General features: G+C 52.3%; 6 protein-coding genes across 6 annotated transcripts; 4 read left to right on the forward strand and 2 right to left on the reverse strand.

Moving 5' to 3' along the window:
• Nucleotides 1–1,626: 1,626 nt before the first annotated feature.
• Nucleotides 1,627–1,952, forward strand: ColSpa_08676 (uncharacterized protein; the record flags this gene model as incomplete). The annotated part of the gene is made up of 2 exons (XM_049274888.1): nt 1,627–1,686; nt 1,755–1,952. 2 exons carry the CDS (start codon nt 1,627–1,629, stop codon nt 1,950–1,952), a joined length of 258 nt encoding a protein of 85 aa, XP_049130845.1.
• A 651-nt stretch (nt 1,953–2,603) lies between these two features.
• Nucleotides 2,604–3,419, forward strand: ColSpa_08677 (uncharacterized protein; the record flags this gene model as incomplete). Its single annotated transcript, XM_049274889.1, has 1 exon — nt 2,604–3,419. The coding sequence occupies one exon, from the start codon at nt 2,604–2,606 to the stop codon at nt 3,417–3,419; it is 816 nt and encodes a 271-aa protein (XP_049130846.1).
• A 400-nt stretch (nt 3,420–3,819) lies between these two features.
• Nucleotides 3,820–4,144, forward strand: ColSpa_08678 (uncharacterized protein; the record flags this gene model as incomplete). Its single annotated transcript, XM_049274890.1, has 2 exons — nt 3,820–3,825; nt 3,851–4,144. The coding sequence occupies 2 exons, from the start codon at nt 3,820–3,822 to the stop codon at nt 4,142–4,144; spliced, it is 300 nt and encodes a 99-aa protein (XP_049130847.1).
• Nucleotides 4,145–6,306: 2,162 nt separating this feature from the next.
• On the reverse strand, nt 6,307–8,444 carry ColSpa_08679 (eukaryotic translation initiation factor 2A; the record flags this gene model as incomplete). Its single annotated transcript, XM_049274891.1, is given in 5 exon segments — nt 6,307–6,845; nt 6,860–6,980; nt 7,007–7,360; nt 7,378–7,797; nt 7,857–8,444. 5 exon segments carry the CDS (start codon nt 8,442–8,444, stop codon nt 6,307–6,309), a joined length of 2,022 nt encoding a protein of 673 aa, XP_049130848.1.
• Nucleotides 8,445–11,146: 2,702 nt separating this feature from the next.
• On the reverse strand, nt 11,147–12,465 carry ColSpa_08680 (uncharacterized protein; the record flags this gene model as incomplete). The annotated part of the gene is made up of 5 exons (XM_049274892.1): nt 11,147–11,296; nt 11,344–11,368; nt 11,434–11,909; nt 11,965–12,041; nt 12,270–12,465. The coding sequence occupies 5 exons, from the start codon at nt 12,463–12,465 to the stop codon at nt 11,147–11,149; spliced, it is 924 nt and encodes a 307-aa protein (XP_049130849.1).
• Nucleotides 12,466–16,572: 4,107 nt separating this feature from the next.
• On the forward strand, nt 16,573–17,679 carry ColSpa_08681 (uncharacterized protein; the record flags this gene model as incomplete). The annotated part of the gene is made up of 1 exon (XM_049274893.1): nt 16,573–17,679. The coding sequence occupies one exon, from the start codon at nt 16,573–16,575 to the stop codon at nt 17,677–17,679; it is 1,107 nt and encodes a 368-aa protein (XP_049130850.1).
• Nucleotides 17,680–21,953: the final 4,274 nt, after the last annotated feature.

Here is a 21,953-nt window from a genome sequence, read left to right on the forward strand (position 1 = left end):
AATATTTTCAAATGAAAGATGCAAAGCACTGTGGGTAAGGACTGGCAAGTACATTTGCCTCTTGTTTGGTCTTTAGCTCTGGTTCGTGCAGCATATAGACACCATCGGAAAAATGGAAACATATAACACTTTATTCTCAGCACTTGGCTTTCTTGTCTCCTATGAAATTTTCAAGTGGATATTTATTGTAAAGCAGCGGTTGTTGATTTTATTTCATAATTTTGCTTTCTCTTTTTTGTCAGCCTCACTCACAGCTCCTAGCCGATCGCGTGGCATTGCTTTTCCGAATGATCGTGGCATGAGACTGAGAAGGCCGGTCGGGAAACCTATCAGTTGAGGTACTAACCGGGTTCTTTGATTCCTCTACTTAAGAGGGCGTCATATGGAAGGATCCTAAGTTGCCAAAGATGCTACTCACTGGGCCTGGTTCCTTACCAAGATGGAAGGTCCAACGAATGTGCTTCTTGCTCCTTCTAAAAACAACTTGAAAAGCTTGGAATTAATATCTGGTTTTCTTTTCGTTCTTAAAAGAACCTTCACTCACTTGTTATAGAAGTCGTTGCGTCCTTCCTTTGCTCGGTTGAGCCCCAGCCATTGCCGTCTTGAACAACTTGTCTCTCCCAACCACTCCTTCACACCCATCATTCTCAATACTCTGATTATAAGAAGAGAAGATCAACCATACAAACGTCGGTTGTTACACTACGCATTGTGTCTTCTCCGGTCTCACTCATTGCTTGGCTACGGTTTTACTGCCATTCTTCATAGGGGCAGATGACAGTTCTTACACCCTTGGAATTCTACTTCGAGCCCTAAGTAAGTCTTTCACTAGGGTCCTGAAAAGCTTCAATCAAGTACGCATTTAACGTCCTTTCAGAATGGCATCGTATCTTTCCCGAAGTCGTCATGGCACTTCTCCAGACGAACAACTTGCATTCCTTGCTCTGACCCACACCATAGATCAGTGGAACTCCGAATGCCCTCACCTTGCAAGCCAACTGCTGGATCACACTGATCAGCAACTTCTCTCCGAATGCTATGCCGCTCATTTGATGCCCGTCGCACGCTCGTTCTGGTGGAACGGTGACAACGCCTTTAGAGCGAAGAGTCAACTTCTCCCTGAGAAATACCCGGCGGTCAAAGCATTCGCTTGGAAGAGGAGCAGACCAAAAGCGAGCGATATTCTCAGGACTTGGCGTAAAGACGCCGCGCTTCTATACACAGAACTCAGAAAAAGTGGAGGGGATGATGATGTAGGCGGTGAAAAAGTATACAAAGGCATCGAAGATGAGACGGAAGATGGCCCTAGCGTCTTGAAGAGTTCCGCCGCGGAGAATGAGAAACGCGAATTCGATGAAAAGACGAGAGGAGCCATGGTAGTGGCAACAAATCGATACACGAAGAGAAAAGCGAATGGAACACTCAGCAGGGTCGAGACGCCAAAGAAAGCCAGAAAACGCATCATGTTTAACAAGGAAAGCTATGAAGACGATTCCTTTGCGCTCTGTTATCGATCGAACGCGAAACCGACAACTCCAACACCCAGGCGAGCCGTTGCTACGATGATAACACCACCTCAAAGTGGCGAATCCACTCCCGCAATTCTAATCGACTCAGGTGGTGAAGATGGAGAGCTTGGAGCCACGAGAAAATATCAAGATCGTAGAGGTCGCCAACATCGACGTCGTGAGCATGAAAGAACGACCGATACTGCTGCGGCTGACCTGGCGCCACTGAATATCACTCTCGTTCAGACTATGGCATCAATTGAGCCAGCCGAGGCGCCAACCCAAAAGCACAACTGCCTGACAACACTCCAAGAGGCGGTGGACCTTGTTGAGAAGTCACGCGACACATTTTCTACCCAGGAGCGTCAACTCAAGAAGTTGGAGAAGAAGTTGGAGAAGCTGGGCAACACGGTCAAGAGACTGGGCAAGGCCGTTCAACCCTGATCAATCGGATTTCGCATTCTTCTTGAGGTGGATCACAGAGAGGGTGTGAAAGGAGAGTTTCTCGGATGAGGGATTTGGCGGGTGAATGATCCAGAACCAGAGGGAACTTTGGGGATGCTCCCCTCACTATTTTGCCTAATAACTATCATAGAAGCAATCTTATTCGTCAATCCAACCCCATCTCCCAGTCTTGCTTCATGGTTTTACACTTGTAAGCTACCAGTCATCCCAAGAGTCAAATGACGAGCAGTGGCAACTTTAATATCTAACCTTGATGACTTCACTTAGCAAACGAACGGAAACTTCGGATGTGCCAAGGCGAGAAAGTAAACGATGGAGCTATCTATACGTGATTCAATGCGCAAACGTCGTTTCCGACTCAGTCTCCGTGGTCGGGAACGTTTCATCGTATAATTCTGTTGGTGGTAAGACCCTCTGCTTATTTGCGTTTACTTGGCCTAGGCCTTGGCTCCCCTCGCCCAATCAGACGAAGATATCACATGCGGCCGAGAATCATTGTTCTACGACTAAGATCCGCGCACAGAGAACAAACAGACGATGTTCGCTGCTCTTTCCCTTCTTTTTCTTCTCCACTCTAATATTCCTATAACTTCCGCAACTATGGCGAGTTCAGCCACTGCAACTGCGACAATGGCGATCAACCGAAAGAGATCCAAGTCTGAGGCTGAAGGGAAGCTGAGCTGCGACAAGCCCGCTCCCTCCATCGACTTCAACGATGCCCCACTCAATCCAGCTGATGTCATTTCACTACCAAAGGATGAAGATGATCTCGAAACGCTAGTTGAGAAGATCAGTGCCCTGGCGGAAGTCGTTTCCCACAACCGCAGTCTAGCCGTCTGGACGGGCTTTGCAGCCACGCCGAATCCCCAAAGAGACCCTTTTGCCATCGCCAAAGCAGAGGCGGACACAAGGGAGCTAGCACTGTTCAACCGTTTCGATGAGATTGGCCGACGGCTACCCGCATCCAGGCACTTTGACGTCCTGAAGAACGTCAAGCCTTTGGAAAAGGAAAACAAAAAGACGGCTGCACGGTACGAGGACATGGCCTCGTGCGTCGACGAGATCTTTGGGACCCAGGGCGCCATCAAAGAAAACGTGTGCTGGATCGTGGAGAACATGGACGCCATGCTACCCCTCGTCAAGTTTTATCTAAGAGTAAAGCGGGCGCGAAGGAACCTTTTGGGGGGCCAGGAGAGCCTGACGAGTAACGAGCTGGCCGAGTACCAGACGGTTCGCAAGATTCGGAGTGTCCTGGGGGTGAAGATGCAGAAGTGCCGCACCGGGAAGCAGTCTGACAAGCGACTAAGGGGGTATGATATCCTGTTGTTAAGACGGCAGAATCTGACCTCTCCTGTCTTGAAGTGTCAGCGGGAGGGCCAAATGAGGACGGAGGGGGCGAGGGAGGTTGAGCAGATCCGCGTCAAGCGTCAACGTTGCACAGCATGACAATGATCACTTTCAATTGTTCAACAAGAATGAAACTGACGACTGCGTGTCAACTGTCAAACACATACTCTGGCAGATGAGCGCTGATATGTTTAGCATTGCTCTTCAGCTTCGTACCCGAACCCAATCATATTGTTGGTCCTATCTTGCCTCGGCGTCTCTATGAGCGGCCCATCATTGTGTTACCTCTTCAAGCTGCAACTCCTTGTCAATCATCAGCTGCCCTCCAGTTTGGGCGTCTCTGCGGACGCCCATCTTGTCCCTCTGGAATATATTGACATAGAGCGGGTATCTGGTAGTTGTCAGCGTCCGATTTTATTTGCAATGGTTCAATCAAGGTGCCAGCAGCCAGAGAGGGCACTTACACAAAAGATAGGATGAAGCCCATGAGCGGAATACCATGGCAGTATGCGCTTTCTTCCTGTCTATAGCAGCGCAGCCCTGGGCAGGAACACACATCCCCCGCCAATGGAAGCGCACACAAGCGAGCTTCCACGATTCGGGTGCCTGCCCAGTCCTCGCACGCCGAGCATGAAGACGGTCGCGCAGCAGGCGGATTCGACATAGAGGACAAGAATCAGCATGGCGATAGAGGTTTTGCTGCGCGTGGTGATGGCAGGGATGTCGAAGACGGCACAGAGGTCGAGATAGACGACCAGGATGTAATGCGGGAGAAGAGGGAGATGGTCATGATGCCACCGGCGATGCAGCAGCTCGCGGCGTAGGGGCCCTGGCCAACCGCGAGCATGTCCGAGGCTCCGACCTTGGTCTTGCTGGCGTCCATGCAGAAGTTGATGCGTGTCTGCGAGTCACTTGCTAGGTACGCCGAGGCACGTTGCAATCGAGGCAGATGCATGTGGGGACATACGGTGATGGTGACTTGAGCGCCAACGTAGCAAGACTGCAACAGATTTCCAGGAAGAGGTTATAGTGCTTCCCAAATGGACTGGGTTGTACTCGCCAGTCTCGGCCTCCTGGACTTTCATGTCGTCGTCGGTGATCTCGGGGAAGGGTGAGAAGAAGGCGACGACTCAAAAGTACACCCAATAAACGTTGAGGAAGCACTGGTTGTTGTCGTCTTCGTTGATGGTGTTTGCGAAGAAGACGCGAGACCGTAACGTTTGACGGGCAGCGTTGGCTCAAGTCGAAGACAGCCAACAGCAAAAAGAATGTTTAAGTAGAAAACTTGGATATACTGGCGAAGACGAACATGAATCAGCACTCTATACAGCACTTTCCGCATGGCATCTTTCAATGAGCCTAGAAACCTGCATGCATATTCAATGTACAACTGCGACGTGAGCATAGCCAAAGTCGACTAACCAACTAAGCAATATCTGTCACGCCCGAAACCAAACGAGCGCTATGTTGACAGCTCCGTGTGTCCTCCAAGTCGAAGTCTTTATTCCCTCACAGCTCGTACACGTGATACGCGTAGATTGTGATTGAATGTCGTCCTCATGGCGTATATTACCGTTCGATAAGCCGGTCGTCCTTTCGGTCTCTCACCAACCAACCAACGAGACCAAACAGCCCCCATTTGAACGGTTACATCTCCATGATGAGATACACGGCCAAGTGAGTTCGTGCATCGCTTCGGAGCATCGGACCTACGACCCGGAAACCCCGCGGCAGGACTCCTCACTGGCGTCAAGGCGTTGATAAGGGGCCGCCCAAGGGCTGGCACATTTGCCCTTGCATTGCAGCGGAACGGTGTCATGCTGGGTCAGTGGTAACGATGCATTCTTGTTCCCTCCTTCTACCCGCCATACCTGGGAGCTATCAGTGCGTACTGCGTGGGAAAGGAAAAAAAAAGGAACGGTTGCAATCTGGAGGTTGGATGGACATCTCAAGGGGACAAAAGGCACGGGGTGCCAGTATGGGAGTTGGAAAAAAAGATGTGGTCCGTGTGTCCAGCACTAAGAGCCGAGAACCTGGAAGATGTAGTGCGCCTTCATCAACCCATGTTTAATACTCCCGATATAGGGATTCTGGGCACAGCTCGAAAGTTTCAACGTTTCTCACCAAACACCTCCATATGTCTTCAGCCATGAGAAGCCTCCGAGCCCCAGCCCCAAGACATATGCACCGGAACCGGCGTTGCCGACCCCCTCCGCAGTCCACGTCCGTAGGCCAAAAAGCCCCACACCCGGCTCAAACCTCCCGACCCCTGCCGATTCGCCCGAGCCGATGGTTGTTTCCTTCGGCGCGCCTCCCGAGCTTTATTGGATATGGGTATCCTCGTACCCCTCGCACGTTGACGACAAGCGAGAACACCCACAGGCAGTCACAACCTTCTGTCGCTGCTTCATCCCGAGCTCTGCTAAAGCCTCCCGGCATGGAACCGAAAGGGAAAGCGACCACCGTCTCCCATCTCGTCTCCTCCCCATCCCACACCTGGGTCCTCCGCGTCGGGGCAGGTTCGTGCCAACAAAACCGCGGGACCCCGGATTGCCCAGATCGACTCCAGAGTCGAGACCTGTGTGATCATTCATGACGAGGGTTTGACCATTCCGCATCCAGCGACAGAATGTTCCATCTCTCAGGTTGTCCCTCTTTACGAAGCAACGTTCCCAATAGATGAACGAATTAAATATCGAAGGCACTTGCAGAGGCACACAAAGTGCAGTATTCACATATGGTCAGGTCACTAAAGGGAGGTTTTGATGATAGACGCAGTGCGTCTTGCAGTTTGCATTTTCCATTTTCCTGATCCTCTACAAGCGTAATCCAGATTCAACTCGTCCAACTACGAGGGATTCGGAGAGACTACCTCGACCGGTTTCTAGCCCGGCAAGTTTCGCCCCGTTCGACATCCCAATTTCTCTTTCTAAGGGCGGGCATCTCCACCCTGGCCCTGTTCTTGGTCGGGGGTAGGGTTCAAGAATTAGTGTCCCTCCCTCTCAAGACCCTCCAGCTCCTTGAGCACGGAGGACTTGGTGCCAATCTTCTTCATCTGGGTATCCTCGAGCTTCTCGCCTCCGGCCAGTCTCATCTCGAGGTCCTCGATGGCTCGCACCTTCTTCTGCAGACTGCGAATCTTCTTCGCGTTCGGGTTTTGCGAGCCGTCGGCGCCGCCATCAGCCGCGGGGGCAGCCTGCTGAGCTTGCACATTGGGCACCTGAGGCGCGCCATTCTGACCCCGGTGGGTGTTGCTCCTGTTACGATGCTGACCGGCACCAGGGTTACGAGAGTGGCTGCGGTGTCTGTGGTTACCTCCGGCACCGCCACGGCGCTCAGGGCTGCGGCCCTCGTGGCCCGCTCCCGAGCCAAAGTCGCGAGGGGGCGGGGCAAGCGAGGCGCCACCTCCGTTCTGGCCTTCGGGATTCGCGTCACCCTCCTTCTTCTTGTTGTTGCGCTTCTTCTTGTTCTTCAACGCCGCCTTTGACAAATTCTCATCGCCTTCGGCAGTGTCGGCTCCGGGACCTTGGGGGTTGCACCAGGAACGCCGGCGAACTCGGCGCCAGGCACACCACGACGAGGGCGTCCGAACCCGTTAGGTCCGATGGGCGCGGAGCCGTTGTTCATGCTGATGTGAGCCGCACCGCCCTCGTCCTCTCGCTTGAAATGAAGCGGCGTGGCGAGACCGCGGGCGCCGGGGGGCGGTAAGCTCCCGCAGGCTTGCTGGGAGTCTTGACAGTGCCGAGGTAGGTGGCCGCGGATGCGTGCGGGGTGGGAACCGGGTTCAAGGGATCTCCACCTGCAACCTTCTCGGTGGCTTGGGGCCTCCAAACAACGTGGTACAGCTCAACCATGTCCTCATTGTACATGAGGGGACCGCTGGCATGCCAGATCTTGATGCCGTTGTCGACACGGAGACGCGGAGAGGTCGTAGCCGTCATGATGTAACGACTGTCGGGGCTCCACGTGCAGACACTGGGGTTACCACTCTCAATGGTGTGCAGCTTGCGGAAATCCTTCTCAAGGTCATACACGTCGATCTGGCCTGCCAGATTACCGAAACCAGCAACAAGGGCGAAACGTCCAGTGGGCGAAAAGATGATGGTGTTGCGAGGGCCCAGGGGAACGAGTGCGTCGCGACGGCTCGGTGGTTGAAGATGGTGGACTTTGCGGGCATGTATCCGTAGACGACACCAAACTCCTTGGAGTTCGGCGACCAGGTCACATCGTGAATGGGACCTTCCTTGTCAAGACTGACACGGGCGTCGAAAGAGCCGTTGACGCTCAACAGATAGAGCGTGGTCTCGCCGTAGTAGCTCTTGTTGGACTTGTCGACATCGGTCTGGGCCAGCACGAGGATGCTGGTGCCCAAGTTGTTCCACTTGAGCTGGACCTTGTCGCCCTTGAAAAAGGTCTTTTGAGAAATGGGCGAGGTGAATTGAGGCACATTATAGACCTTGACGGCGGCAGGTTGTCCCTGAAATATGAGTGTCAGCATGCTAGTTTCCATATTCTGGCAGCGTTCTTGTCACTAACCTTGCGCTCGGGGATGAAGACTGCAACGGAGTGAGAGCGGCCGGGTGCAAGGGCAAAGTCGGCAACGCCCTCGACTCTCAGCTTGTTCCAAACGGTGCCCAGGTCGTGACTCTCGTAGAACTGGACTTCGTTGGTGACTTGGCGGGCACAGAACTTCTCGTCGGCCGTGTACTGAAGGTTCCAGCCTCCCTGGGACTTCTGGACGTACTTGCCCAGGGGCAGCTTGTCGGCGCCGGCAACACCCTCCTCAACAGTGCGCCAGACCTTCAGGTTCTTGGTCGCATCTCCGTTCTCATCCTTGGCAGGGCGCTCCCAGGTGACGAGGAACGTACCGAGGGGCGAGAAGCCGAGCTCGTAGACATTGAGGATGGGGAGGGCAAGAACCTGCTGGCCGTTGGATGCGTCGACAACCGTAACAACTTCGGGGCTCGCCCAGGCAAAGTAGCGGCCACAGGGCGAGTATGCACAACACCGGAGGTTCCCTTCGGGCTTGTTGAACCCAGCGAGAGGCTGGTAGGTCGGGGCAGCATCAAACAGGCCGATGCCCTTCTGGGTTCGGTAGGCAAACTGCAATTGTGAGGACGCCATGACTAGTCAAAGTCACAGTGTGTATCGTATCAAGAGCAGGCGTGCCGGTCGGAAGGATGACGTTCTTGGGGTGGGATTGATGGTTCTTCTTCAATGGGATCAGAGATGAGAGGTCGTCGTCGTCGAGATCGAAGTCGTCGAGGTGGACGGACAAAGGGCAGATGAAATGGCTCGATGCTTGGATCGGAGGTTGCTTTGAGGCGCACAGGAAAACGGGGAATATGCGCGGGTGGGCTATTCCGGCGGAGTCCTATTTTTTGCAGCAAAGGAAGCTTTGTTGATGATCTGATTCGTCGTCGTCGGTCGAGCGAAACAAGAGGTGTTTGTTGATTGATGTTCTGACGTCGGGTGGAATACTGTAGAGTATGCGGCAGAGCTGAGCGCCGGGTTGGCTTTGAAGCTTTGTCGACGGATGACGTGTGAATGGGTGGTCGATGGCTGACGGGGCAATCTTGATTCAGAGATGGGGGTTCGGAATCGAGTATGCAGACACACGTGCGGTCAACAAGGACGCGGAGCAGAGACAGACGACAGAAACGACGACTGTTGGGAGAGGAGGTGAGCCGTTGGGCTATAGGGGAGACCCAAGGAAGAAAAATAGGGAAGAACGTGAGGAGGGGAGAAAGGGAATGGGAGGAGAGGCACCCTGAGGGGGAAATTGACGTGCAACGGTGCGTGTTGTTGTGTGGGCTGGAGGAGGGAAAGGGAAGGGAAGAGAAGGGGAAGTGGGATTTTGTGAATATTTTTTTCTCGCTGTCTGGTTTCTGCCAGCCAGTCCCGTCAGACGTCGCCTCTGCGCACCGGGTTTGCCTTGGTTGTGGCTAGCACACCCTGGCCACTTTTTCTGCCCGAGCTCACCTCGCCTCACCCTACAGGGCATTCGGGGCCTGGTGGCAGCGCTGAGTCTCAGGTCCCTTTGGCTCCGCGGCTTTAGGCACAGCGCAAAAGATACGTACCCTGCGCCATCTTACCCGGATAAGGCGGCTTATGTAATGCATCGACTGGGCAGCGCATCTCACCTCACGATTCCCACAAGTTTCATACTACTTACGTCGTTTGTTTGTTGTCGGTTGTTCAGAAGCCCAATCGGCATGCCTGTCGAGGGAGGATGGAGCATTGGGGAAGAGGTGTTTCCTCATACAAGACATCTCAACGTAGCAACAACAAGGCCACCAAGACGAGCAAGGCAAAGCGAGGCATTCGAGGCATCGCCAAAACTGGGGGATCGGATGCTGGGACAATGCCGCGCTTCTACCCACGCGGACCACAGCGCGGAAAGCGTGGTGTGTGGTGCGTGGTGCCCACAAGTCAGTCAGCCAGTCCCGGGTCTGGCCTTGGACGATGGGTTCTCAGCGCCCAGGGCGTGGGTGGCCCTGCCCGACCTTACCTTATCCAAGGTAGTCTCGGCTGCTCCCTCAGTGAGCAGTCCTTTCCTTCTCCATGCCGAGATGCAACCAATCACATGTTTTTCATCCGCTTACGGCGCCGGCAGAGACAGGCGCCCTCCGGGGTCCTGCACAGGGGAGCACTTGCAGCTGAGACAGCGACCTCCAGTTGCTGCCCCGTTGCTGTATCATTTCAATTCTGCATCGTCAGGAAGGCGTGTCTTACTCATCGCTTCATTACATCCTCTATTGGTCCGTAAGCTCGTCTGTCTGTCGCCCGCAACGACGACTCGCCGCCTTCTGACGCCCACAACACAAAACAGACAGCCTTTTCCTGTTCTTTCTTTACCTTCTTTTGTCGTTTGTTTTCCCTTTCTCTTCCGTAACTCATCTTTTCATTCTCTCTTATCGACGATGGACCTCGATGCAACATATGTCAAGACTACCTGATACATGACCCCGGTACTAACACCTCTAAGCAGCCACGTCCTCCGACCGCGACAGGGACATGATGGCAACCCTGATCCGCGCCGCATGCACCACTTGGACTCCGACCTCGTTCTTCAAAGGTCCGCATGAGAAGGATGGAGATTACGCCCCACCGGTACTGTTTTCCCACCCCTTAATGCTCTGACTGCGGAGATCCCATTTACATGGCTCGCTTCATCCCAGCTACCAGGCCAAGAACGCTTATCCCTGAACACTGAGATGGCGTTTTCGGAATATCCATAGCTGCAGCTTCACGGCCAGCAACCCCATATATCACGGATCACTCACTATTGAGCCTTGTCGAACCGTAGTATATTGCTTAGCGGCATTCATGATGGCTTTCCTCGGCGTCACCCGCTGACTTGCCGATTCGAGCCACCCGTATCCCCGCATCGATCGACTTCGAGAATGCTACCGACAAGGTAGCATCCGATATTGGTCATGTCTAAAATTGGCAATTGAATTTGGGTTTCTTGCAACATTGCCGTCGCTGGGATAACTAGGGTCGTTCAATGGAACTGTGACTAGCTATATTCGCAGTGCTAGGGTAATTGACTGTAAGCCATATGAGCTGCAATCATGTTGTGGTAGCCTAAAACGATGGCAAATCTTCATGGCGGACTATCAAGTCTAAAAGGACTATTTCGCCGAACAATCGGCAGCGGTGTCAGCCAATTCTGCTTACGGCTTTCCGCTGCTGTCATCACCAGCTCTCCCGGATGAGGCTCGGGATTGGACATCGAAATCGCTGCGAGCTCAACGTCATAATCTGACTGCTGCGGCTCACCCCTCTCCGAGTCGGGCGTGGCTTGAAGTATGGCGATCGAGTCAACACTTCGCAACCTCGTTCTCTTCACAGTCGACGCCCTGAACGCGCGGCCCACGCCCCAGGATGACAGGGAATTGATACACTTTTTCGGGGTTTCCTTCCACCATGATGGCGGCACCTGAGAATTGTTTGAAGATCCTCCTCTGGCGCTACGTTGTTCTAGAAGATGATTAATCGAGGGGAAGCAAGCGCATACCATACCGATGGCGAGCTCTCCCGTCCTGGTGCACCGCGGTTAGTCAAGCCTGGCAGGCGGCAGCTCGCGACACAGAACACAAAGACTTACACCGTCCAGTCAACCGGCACAAAGTCAACGGTCGGGTCCTTGGTGTCCTCGAATCTGACCACCAGGAACATCCTGTAGACTGTCACCGCAACGCCCAAACCACCCGTCCCCAAAAGGGCGACGATCTTGACCTTCTTGGCCGTCGAAACCCTCAGCTTCCACGCCAAAACGATGGGAACCCCCAAGATGACCAAATCGGATAATATCGAGATCGAGGTATCGTACATGAAGAGTTTCGTCTGATCGATGCATTTGAAGTTGGATATTGACGGATCCCAAAACGCCTGCACGGGGATGCACACGGCGGCCTTGGCGATTTCCGCCGGGACGTAGCAGAGAAGAAAAAAGGCCAAAAGACCGTGGAGCGTTCGGGCGACTACTGTGTCGACGGAGAAGACACGCACGGTGAGGAGCAACAGGGCCGTCTTGGTGAAGAAGGCTGCGGGCGAGTACAACAGGGAGCTGATATACATCCACTGCGGTCGGAGGTGTCAGTAAGATGCCTTCTCGTGGCTTCCGGGTCCTTGATACCTTTTGGAGCCCCGCGTAGTTGGTCGCAGTGATCTCCCAGAAGTGGAATCCTTCACCGTAATGGAGCTCTGTGTACACTGTTGGTTAATGCGTGGACATTGTATCCTCTAATGTGGGCGCGTACTCATAAAAACGGTCGAGTTCAGGACCACGGTGAGTATCTGGACGGGTCAGAAACCGATGTTCAACTCAAATGCCGGGACATGAGCTCACCCATCCAATCAGACAACTCCCTGTTCCCCGTGTTAGTCAAGCTGAACCGAGATCATCAACGCTAAGAAGAGAAAAAAAACCCAAAAACCTACAATCTTCTAACCGAAATTTTCCATTCACCGACAGCTTGACGTAGACGCGTACGGCGAAGAAGACCACCACAATGGCCTGAATGAGGCTCATGTATACCAAGTGCACCATGTGCCCGGCGTCTCGCGGGTTGTCGAAGTTGGGCGTCTCCCCGGGAGGCGGCGGGGCCGCGCCGGTCGGACCTGTGGAGCTGCTCATCACTGCTCAATCCGGCCCATGACGAAGAGTTGTTGGTACACATCGATGTGTTGTCGGCTGTGGGGGGCAGCTCAAACGGTGATAGTATCCATTTTCTAGGACAAGTGCTATGAAGGACGAAGAAAAGAAAGGACGGACGATTCCCACGCGAGACCAGACCGTGGGATCCGGTGGGATAAAGAAGGGAACGATGGAAGCCCACTACCCTCGTCGACACGTGCTGCAGCAGGGAGGGAGGAGGCTCAAAAAGGGGGGGGTAAGGGGGTTGTTGACATGGCATGGCATGGCATCGCAGTTCGGCATTGAGTTTCGACATGTTGATGATGGTACAGGGAGGGGATGATATGCAAGAGACACGAGTCAGCCCCCAGCTAGGGCCCAGAGGTTGAATGCCGTTCGACTGAGGCGGGGTTTGGACCCAACCAGGCGTTCTGGAGGCCGTCTGGAGAAATGTTCGCAGTATATGCACGTGCGCGATTGGCCACTCCATGGCAGATACGGAAGCGTCTCGTCTCAAGGTCGCCATTCGCAAGTGGCTCCCCGAGTCAACGTATAGAGCTCCTGGAACAATGGCAAAGTATATCTACGGACGGACCTGGCGTTGGTTAGGGACATCCATGGAGCACATGGCTCGTAATGTTGGCAAATCGACCACCCAGCCAGGTCGCGAACCGGCCGATCATTGGACCGCCTAAACAAAAACACTAGGTTCAGTCAAAAGAAAGGGAAGAGGGCGAGGTTGGACGGATGCTGTGAGGCTCCGATACACCCTTTCCTTTCCATTAGGGCGAGCAAACGAAACCCACGATCCCGGGCTGGCGGCCGAGCCGGTCGTGTCGAAACGAGCCCAGCAGTCTGGTTCGACACAATGCCAAGACAACCCGACGCGAGTTACAGCGACGGCCGCCCGTTCGGCTCGGGTTGATGGCTGCACGACGTGAAGCAGTCCTTCGGGCGAGAGCAGCAGCCTGGGGAGAGGCCGTCGAGTATTACGCAGTTCTCCTCCCCGATCTTGGGTTCTTGGCAGAGAGGCCTTCTTCTCTTTCGTCGTCTCAAGCGAAGGGGCCTCAGGCAAGACGTCGTCATGTCAAGGTCGTCGGTCAGAGTTAGGTTGCACGTTGTGCCCCCGTTTCGTTTACGCGTTTTCTTGATTAGTCTACACCTCCTCTACGTATGGCGGCACTTACTACCGTATCTACTCGGTCAACTCGCCTTCCACTTTTTCTTGGGGTAACGCAAAGGGGTAAGGTGGCTGCTGAATAGGGGATAGTGTACTGGCAGAATCAAGGATCAGTCAGCATCCGAGCCAGGGGGTCCGAGGGATCAGAAACGTCAATTATACCTAGAGGTCCCAGGGCCGAGTGGGCCGCTGGACGTCTTCGGCTGTGGATATGTACTCTGTATTGTCCCCAGCAGCATGTACGTCAAGGATTTCTGGGTCTGAAAGCATCTCTTGTTTGACGTACTTATCGCAATCAAAGGTATCCCATCCATCCCATAGAATAGTCTCAATTGGCGTATCCTTTACCTTGATCTTAGCTATATTGCTGCCATCTGGGTGGCCAGATATCCCATATTGGATAAAGGATTGCCGGACCATCTGGGCAGCCTTGTCAGCAGCCAGCCGGCTGGCTGCTGCTGCCACTGTATGGGTAACCATAATACGCTTCATTGACGTCGTCCAGACAAGTGGCTGGCCAGCTGCCTGGGCCAGCTGCTCTGCGTTATAGACGTAGTCGTCTGTTGCTTCAGAAAGCCACTGCTTAAAGGGCTTATTGACGGCAGTATCGAGAGGTTGAAGAAGGGAGGTTATGCCTAGCGGAATAAGGCTAGGCGTAATGTGGTTGGTGCGAAGTTGAGATAAGATAGATGAGGTCTTGTAGAAGGTAGTAACGTTTATAACTAATAGATACTCTTGCCTAGCTGTTAAAGGGAGGAATTCTTTAGTTATCTACTTATTGAGCAGATACTCGTTATTATAGGCAGTATCGTTGAATTTAATAGTAATCTGGCTATTATACTTATTGCCTTTGTTACCCTTAATTTGATTGCCTTAATTGCTGGGCTTACCGTGAAAGATAAGCTTAGGTGTTACGACCCAGGAAAGCGTTGGTTAACGTAACCACCTGGAACGAACCCACGAGGGACCAGGGGACATTCGGGCTCATGTATGCATGATCACGGCGCTTACGGGCAAGGGTCGGAACGGAAGAACTATGGACAGATCACGTGATGATAAGAAAGTGATCAAGAGATAAGGTGATCACTGGGAGCGATCACCAAGTGAGCAGCTCACCCCGGACCCACTCTAGTTGATCACCATCAACAGCATCACGATAGGGAGACATCAGTATATAGACAGGACTTGAGCCTGGGGCTCAAAGACTCTCCATAGCTCTTCAGCAATCAACTTCGTGATTCACTCTCTCATAAGTGACTCTTAGATTATCCTTCTGTTGTGAAGCTATAAAGCTATCTACGCCTAGACGTGCCTGACTGATCACCAGACACCAACAGACCAGCAAGATTACCAACAAGACTTACCTTACTGTTACCGAGTATCGACCTCAGCTGCCTATTAGCAGAAAACACCACTGTCGGATATCTGACCGTAACACTTTGATTGCTCCTGTTTAGTAAGTTGACCTTGATACTCACCAAACAGTAACGATGTCCTCCAAAGCCACCCCGACTTCATCTAGCGGATCCAAGGGAAAGGCGGTCGCACCCCCTAAACCCATGAGCTTGGACCAGGAAATGAAGGGCGCCGAATCCTCTAGCGACGAGGACGACAATGCTGAAATGGCCAAGCAACTCAAGAAGGCCCACAAGGACATCGCGGACATGCAACAGATGTTCAACAACAACGCGGCACTCCTTGACCAACTTCGGGCTGAGGTCCAGCAAACCAACAATCTCAGGGAAGAAGTTCGCACTCTCCGAGCTGCTGCCAACATCATCTCGACCCCAGTGGATGGGCGGGAAAAACTCAAGCTCAACTCCCCCACCACCTACGACGGGACCCCTGGAACGCTTAAAGGATTCTTGATACAGGTCAGGACCTACCAGACGTTTCACTCTGGCAACTTCCGTACGGAAACGGAGAGAATCATCCATGCAGGCACCTTCTTCAGAGGACGAGTCCTCTCTTGGTTCGAACCCTACCTAGAAGACTACCTGGACAGTGAGACGCTGGAGCACTGCAACCTAGAGACCCAGCAAATCTTTGGGAGCTTCGCAGGATTCGAGTACGCCTTGAAATCCTTATTCCAGGACCCAGACGAGAAACGACAAGCCGAGCGAGACTTGGCAAATCTCAAACAAACCAAGTCAGCCACCAACTACGCTGCAGAGTTCCGAAGAATCTGCGCACGACTTGATTACACCGACGACACCAAGATCTTCATGTTCTACCAAGGACTTAAGGAAGAAGTAAAAGACGAGCTATCCAAGCTCGACCGACCCAACGACTTCCTACAATACGTGGAAATCGCAGTCAGAATCGATACCAGGCTGTACGAACGGCGAAAGGAAAAAGGAGAAGCACGCCGCCCTCAGCCGAATACCAGCAAAAAGTATGTGCCGCAGGGACCTAGGAACTCGCAACCCAACTCGTACTGGCAGAACAACCAACAACACAGTAAGCCGAGCACCTCCTATGGGCAACACAGCGGACCCATGGACGTTGGTGCTGCAACCAGGAAGCCTCACCAGAACCACCGGGATCCGAAGGACTTCAAATGCTACAACTGCGAGAAGCCCGGCCACATAGCTAGAGACTGCAAACAACCTAAGCGACTCCAGAACCGACCCGTACCTGAAGGCACTAGGAAAGCCAACGTAGCAAGAAGGGAAGTTCCCCACGAACAAAGGAACTGGACCACCTGCTTCGACGACAACTGTTTAGTTCATCAAGAACTGAAAGAGCAAGCCGGATGGTACCCACAACAGCCCAAACCCAGAACTGTGGCAATCTCCCGACGAACCCAGAAAGGAGGCCACCCAGAACAAACCACGGTTCAGCAACTGGAGCAACGAAACCAACAGCTAATCACCAAGCTCATCCGAGCCAAGGAAGCTGCACAAAGCAAGGAAGACAACCCCTGTATGCCCGACACCCTGAAAGTCATCGAGGAACGACTCCAACTACGCATACAAGCCCAAGGGAACTTCCAGAAACAATGGGCACTCGAGGAGGACTTCGAGAACGCTCTCAAGGAGGAAAGGAGCATCAAACCTGGGAAGCCCACTAAGATAGTAGCCGTGGGACGGAAGCAACCACGACGACCCAGATTTTCTCCTCCAAAACTCGGGTTCAGGGAACCCACACCCCAGGAGTCGATTGAAGTACTTGGCGAGAAAACAAGCTCTGAAGAAGAACATGAGGAATCGCTTGATGAGTTCGAACCCTCGAGCAAGCTCGAAAGAAAGGCTGCCAAGCAACTCATGGATCTCAGAAGATCAAGCCAAACCTCTACGCAATCGACATCCTACAAGGATATTGAGAAGAAAACCAGGACGATTACATTCACACCATTCTCAGAAGAAGAAGAATCCTCTGACGAATCGGACCCTGGACGAGAAGTCTTCCGTGAAAGGGAAGCACAGCTCTACGAGGCCAACCAAAGCCCAACTCATTACGACCCGGACGAACCAATAGCTGCGCAAGCGAATGTCGACTTCAGCGACGACCCGATGGTCAAAAGGGCTTGGCCCACCAAAAAGGACTACCCTGAGTACCGACCACAGTACGAAAAGAATGAGGACGATCAAGAAGTCTGGTTCTATGGAACAGACGATACCGGAATCGACGGGAAACCAGTAGTATCCGTCCTAGAGGAACCTATATTCGGAGACCACGAGTACCTCGACCAAAAACACGCACGCCACACCGAAGTATTCTGGGCCGATTGCATCTACGACGAATGCCAGTTCCACCTCCAGGACAAGGAACTTAACGACTTCTTCCCTCGACGAAGGAAGCAGCAGCCGATTCCCATGATCTACCTCCACCACCAACTCGGCACATGGATAGTCAAGGAATTCAAAGCGAGCTGGTTACACATGCAACCCAGTCCGGAACACCCGGTTCTGTGCTACAACGGACTGATCAAACACTGGTCCAAATGCATGCACGACGAATGTATGATGCATTACGTAGGCAAAGCCAAAACCTGGAGAACCCAGATTAGGGAACAAACCCCCCCGAGATAAAACCGGTGGACATGAAGGGGAAGCAAGCCCACCGACACTACTCAAAAAACTAGGGACGCCAACTGCACAGGGACAGCAGAAGGCGACACTGAGGAAGTCCCTATACCTCGCCACGACGACAGACGCCTCACACCTGGTTCTGAGCGTCTACATCGAAGGACAGCCCACTCAGGTCGTAATTGACAGTGGAGCACAAGCAAACCTGATGTCACCACGACTGGTGAATCAACGAGGAATCACATGGAGATTCAAGGAGGAACCATACACCCTGCAAAACGTGGAAGGAGAAACAGTTGAGTACGGTGGAGGCACCATTGACAGAGAAACCGCGCAACTCTCTATGGTTACCCATGACCGTCAAGAACATCTGATCTTCGACATAGCACAAATAGGAGACATGGATGTCATCCTTGGAATCCCATGGTTACGACAACACAACCCGAGCATAGATTGGAGAACAGGCCAACTCCAATGGAGAGATTCGACTGCGAGGCAGCGTTGCAAGCCGCAACCCCCGAGTGAATCAAAGCGACACAGATACGTCGCATACGTCAAAAGAATCGAGCCCACGAAGGACGAACAATTCGAACAATTCATCAACGATCAACGAGAGGAAGAACGCCTCTCTCCGATCCCAGAACAATACCGCAAGTACACCAAACTCTTTGCTGAAGAATTGGAAACCGGCTTGCCTGAACATAGCTCGTACGATCACGAGATCCCGCTCAAAGAAGGAGCACACCCGAAGTTTCACAAAATCTACGGACTGAATGAAACGGAACGCGAGGCACTTGACAAATACCTCGAAGAAAACCTACGCAAAGGTTACATCCGACCATCGACATCCCCTGCAGGATACCCAATATTGTTTGTACCAAAGAAAAATGGCAAACTACGACTCTGCGTGGATTACCGACAACTCAACGATATTACAATCAAGAACTGCTACCCGCTACCTCTTATCTCAGAATTACGAGACCAGCTGTACCACGCCAAATGGTTCACAGCCATCGACCTCAAAGGAGCCTACAACCTGATCAGGATGAAGGAAGGCGAGGAGTGGAAGACTTGCTTCCGCACCAGGAAAGGCAACTTCGAGTATCTAGTCATGCCTTTCGGACTCACCAATGCACCCGCCACCTTCCAGACAATGATCAACCACGTCCTGAGAGAATTTATAGATGTGTTCGTTGTCGTCTACCTAGACGATATACTCATCTACTCTCGTACCCCCGAGGAACACGAGAAGCACGTTCACACCGTACTCCAACGACTACAAGAAGCCAAACTACTAGTCGAACCCGAAAAGAGCGTATTCCACAGTCAACGAGTCGACTTCTTAGGATTCACCATCACACCAGGAAAGATCCGGATGGAAAATGGAAAAATCGCGGCCGTCAAGGACTGGCCCCGACCTCAAAATGTCAAGGACATCCAATCCTTTTTGGGATTCGTCAACTTTTACCGACGATTCCTCAAAGGATATTCCGCCAAAATCAACCCCCTCATCAAGCTCACCAGAAAGGACGTACCCTTCGAATGGACCGAAGAACAAGAAAAAGCCTTCGAAGAAGTCAAGCAACAAGTTTGTTCCGAACCAGTTCTGATAATCCCAGACCCAAGAAAACCCTTCGAACTGGAAACCGACGCTTCAGACTACGCCATCGGTGGACAACTCGGCCAACGCGACGATGAAGGAAAGCTACACCCTTGCGCTTTCTTCTCTCGAAAACTTAGCGGAGCCGAGCTCAATTACCAAATCCACGACAAGGAACTCATGGCAATTATCGAAGCTTTCCAAGAATGGAAACCTCAGTTATCCGGGACCAAACATGAAGTCAAGGTCTACACCGACCATAAGAACCTCACTCACTTCACCACCTCTAAAGTCCTCAACAAACGACAGATCAGATGGTCTGAATTCCTGTCAGAATTCAACTTCAGAATCATCTACGTCAAAGGATCTGAGAACGGAAGAGCTGATGCCCTAAGCCGAAGACCGGACCACGAAACCCCGGTACCAGAAGAAACCCAAGTCATCCTCAAGGAGGACAAGAACGGTGACCTTGTCCCAGCACAGAAACTCATTATGATCGGTACCCGTGTCAATACCAGCACGACTGGCAGGATGACACCTGAACAGATCATGGAGATTCATAGTGCTAGGGCCCACGGACACCAAGGAGTTACCAAAACATTTAAACGAATTCGACAACATTACGACGCACGAGTCACTCGAGCAGAAGTGGCTTCAGCAATCAAGGATTGCGACATGTGCAAGAAAAGCAAAAATAGTCCACACAAACCATACGGACAATTGCAACCACTACCAGCGCCACCAGAAGCGTGGCACTCAATCTCTTTGGACTTTATCGTCAAACTCCCCAAGTCAAAAGAACCACTCACGAAAACCTACTATGACAGCATATTGGTCATTGTCGACCGACTCACGAAATACGCATACTTCATCCCGTACTTAGAGTCAAGCACGGCAGAAGACCTAGCGTACGCGTTTTTGAAATACATCGTCAGCAACCACGGATTGCCCAAGGAAATCGTATCCGATAGAGACAAACTGTTCACATCCAAGTTTTGGAAATCCCTGATTTCGCAACTAGGAGCTGATCACAAGCTATCGACCGCTTTTCACCCACAAACCGATGGACAAACCGAACGAATCAACCAGATACTGGAACAGTATCTACGATGTTATGTCAACTACGACCAAGACAATTGGGTACCATTGCTTCCAATGGCCCAATTCGCCTATAACAGTGCTATAGGAGAAAGCACACTGAACTCCCCATTCTACCTGAATTACGGATTCGAGCCTACGGCATATGGAGAACCTCGACAGGGACCACGAGCACTAAAGGCTGTGGCAGATTACAACAAATTACGAGAAATCCAAGAGAATGCCACCAAAGATCTCGAATTTGTCAGGGCACGAATGAAGAAATACGCCAACACATCAAGGGTTGAGGGACCAACCTTTGAAGAGGAAGATAGCGCGTATCTTCTGCGACGCAACATCAAAACGAAAAGACCAAGTGACAAATTGGACTACAAAAAACTTGGACCTTTCAAAATCATTCAGAAAATCTCAGACGTCAACTTCAAACTCGACTTACCAGACACAATGAAGATACATCCAGTTTTTCATATCGCACTGCTTGAACCAGCACCGCGAGGATCAAACACCAACGACTGCATCATCGTGGAACCAAACGAACCGGAGTACGAAGTCGAACGAATCATTGACGAGCGAGAGGAAAACGGAGAAACACAATATCTTATTAAATGGAAAGGATACGGACACGAGGACAATTCATGGGAGCCAGTCAAGAACCTCCAACACTCCCAGCAACTCCTTCAGGACTATCGCGAGTCCCAGAACCCTCAGCCACGAAACCCTCAACAGGCAGCTCACCGAAGGACTGCCAGGACGGATCGCTAGGATCAAAAGACTCAAGGAAGGACAGGTCAATTGCACCAAAACCACCACTAGCCTGTACCTCGTGAACCGCCTCAACCACCGGATCGACGGGCGAATCCGCAGGCCACTCAGCAGCGGCCTCACGACCCCTCTTGAAAATCATCCGTTTCTCTTTACGTAAACGATCGAGCCGGGCAAGAGACGCATCCATCTCCGCCTGCGCAAGACGGAACAGTTCTGCTTGCTTTCGCAGTAACTCCGCCTTCTGACGAAGCAACTCTTCCTCCTGCTCTTCAGCCTTATCCAGACGATCGGCTTCATTCAGCAAACGATCCACTACGATCATTAGAAAGCCACACACCTCGGAACCACGAAAAACACTCACATTCGCAAACCGCATTATCATCCCCATCACAAGAGCGACCCCGGCGAGTACACTCTTGACACTTCTGGAAACCCGCAAGCATCTTGCAACGGATCCCCTTGGAACGACACCAACTACACGGCATTTCGATTTCAATTCCGTGTTCACGAATCCTCAAGGAATCCGCGAGACGGCGCTTGGTGGAAGAAGCCTTGCCAGATTTAAGAGTGTCTGACTCTGCCGCATTAGTCACCAACGACATGGTGGAAGAAAGATGAGAATGAGATAAACCCAGGGACAGCCCGCGGCGGGAACCCACTTACCTATATAGGTCTAAGGGGCTAGACCTTTGGAGGGGAGACCTGATGTTACGACCCAGGAAAGCGTTGGTTAACGTAACCACCTGGAACGAACCCACGAGGGACCAGGGGACATTCGGGCTCATGTATGCATGATCACGGCGCTTACGGGCAA

Source organism: Colletotrichum spaethianum, assembly GCF_022836535.1.
Source record: "Colletotrichum spaethianum MAFF 239500 DNA, contig23, whole genome shotgun sequence".
NCBI lineage: Eukaryota > Fungi > Ascomycota > Sordariomycetes > Glomerellales > Glomerellaceae > Colletotrichum > Colletotrichum spaethianum.